The 1719-nt window shown below is 58.5% G+C and overlaps 1 protein-coding gene across 1 annotated transcript; it reads right to left on the bottom strand.

The window, feature by feature from the left end:
• Nucleotides 1-340: 340 nt before the first annotated feature.
• LOC141576262 (melanoma-associated antigen 8-like) lies at nucleotides 341-1348 on the bottom strand. Its single transcript, XM_074359014.1, has one exon. It carries the CDS (start codon nucleotides 1346-1348, stop codon nucleotides 341-343), a length of 1008 nt encoding a protein of 335 aa, XP_074215115.1.
• Nucleotides 1349-1719: the final 371 nt, after the last annotated feature.

Genomic DNA, 1719 nt, shown 5'->3' with positions numbered 1-1719 from the left:
TTGCAGAACAAGGGGTATATAACCAATATTTTCTCATAACTGTAAATAAAATGTAATCTTTACAAAGACTGTATAATAAAATAAAGTATATTGATATTTATTAAAACGAATAACATCTGAAACATCACTAAAGGAAATGAAGATGAATTTCCATATCATTGTAGAGAACAGGAGCCCAGAGATGCTGTACACCGTGTCCCCCCCACTGGCCCGGGCCCTCACTACCTAGAAGGCTGACTGCTTGCTCCTCAGACACACAGTGAAGAGTCAGCCTCACTTCCTGCCCGGCAGGAGAAGCTGCCGGACTGGGGCCTAGAAGGAGCCCAGATGCAAGTCTGGCTCAGGCCCCCTCTTCCTCATCACTCACTCGCTCTTCAGACAGGGACGGGAAAGAACTGGGACCCCTTCTATTGATCCTGAGGAAATGTTCCAGGACTTGCAGCTTGCTGGTCTCCGTGTAGGCCCGGGGACCCCACAGGAACTCGTGGCGAGCGGGATCGCTGTTGGCCACCTGCCGGTACTCCACGTACCCCTCCCGCACCCACACGTTGGTGATGAGCTCCCTGGGCTCCCCATAGATGAAGTGCTCCCTCCCAGCACACAGCCCCATCTTGCTAAGTGCTCCCCAGACTGCCTCCTCAGGAGCAAAGTCGCCCTCCAGGACAATCACACCCAGAAGTATCAGCAGGAGGCCAGTCTTGGGAATGCTCTGCCCATCGTCCTGCATGCCATCGTAGGTGAGGCCCAGGGTGGGGACCAGGACATACAAGTGCTCCCTGGGGTCCACCTCCTTCACATCCACCCCAAAGACCAGCTGCAGACACTCAGAGGCTTGGCTCAAGACCGCAGGGAAGTGGTCCTGGTCATCTCTGAGGACCGCATTCAGCATTTCCTCTTTTGAGGTCGGCTGCTTTGTGCGGTACTTGTGGAGCAGGAAGCCCATCAGGTCAACCATCATCAAATGTAATGCATCGTGGAGCCGGGACTCGGCATCTGCCGGGTCCTGCCCGGTGCTGGGCCCCTCCTCACCTTGGCTTCTGAGGCCATTGTCTTCCGACTGGCTCCAGGGAGGGGCTGCCACGGCTGTGGGGGAGGGGCAGACACCCTGAGGGCTCTGCGCGGGACTGGGTGTCCCAGAATCAGCCACCTCCTCGCCACTGCCCAGGAACAGGACTGAGTAGGAAGACAAGGAGGAGAAGGAGGAGGAGGAGGAAGAGGAGGAGGAGGAGGAGGGAGACAACGGGGATGCGCCCTCCTCCTCCTCAACCCAAATGTCCTGCTCATCCTCGGAATCCTCAGCCTCTCTTGGGTCGTGAAAGTCGGCTTCAGTGTGGTGGAGATCACGCATCTGAACGGGAGGCACGGTGAGTGGTGTCGGGCAGCTGAGAGCAGCGAGGGCAGGGGTGACAGATGGGGACCCACGGGCCTGGGGAAGAAAGGGAGTGTCAGTGGCCCGGGCTGAGAAACCCACCGTGGGGGGCTCTGACAAAGGCTACTTACAGGTCTCCTCTTCAGGGGTGCCCTCGGCCTCACAGGGGCTCTCCTCCTGGTGGACGGTCGTCTGTGAACCTGACGGGGGAAGTGAGGCGGCTCCTCAGGGTGCAGCCGGCACAGCCCGAGGTTCTGGGGGCAACACGGGGTGTGTGGAGTGGACGTTGGCCTCGTGGGGTCCCCTCTGTTCCGGGAGCCCCCGGGTACACACTCAGGGCCCACACCTCA

The sequence above is a fragment of the Camelus bactrianus genome, chromosome X (genome assembly GCF_048773025.1).
Source record: "Camelus bactrianus isolate YW-2024 breed Bactrian camel chromosome X, ASM4877302v1, whole genome shotgun sequence".
In the NCBI taxonomy this organism is placed as follows: domain Eukaryota; kingdom Metazoa; phylum Chordata; class Mammalia; order Artiodactyla; family Camelidae; genus Camelus; species Camelus bactrianus.
Note: the sequence above shows the minus strand (reverse complement) of the source record. Positions and strands in the feature narration are given on the sequence as shown.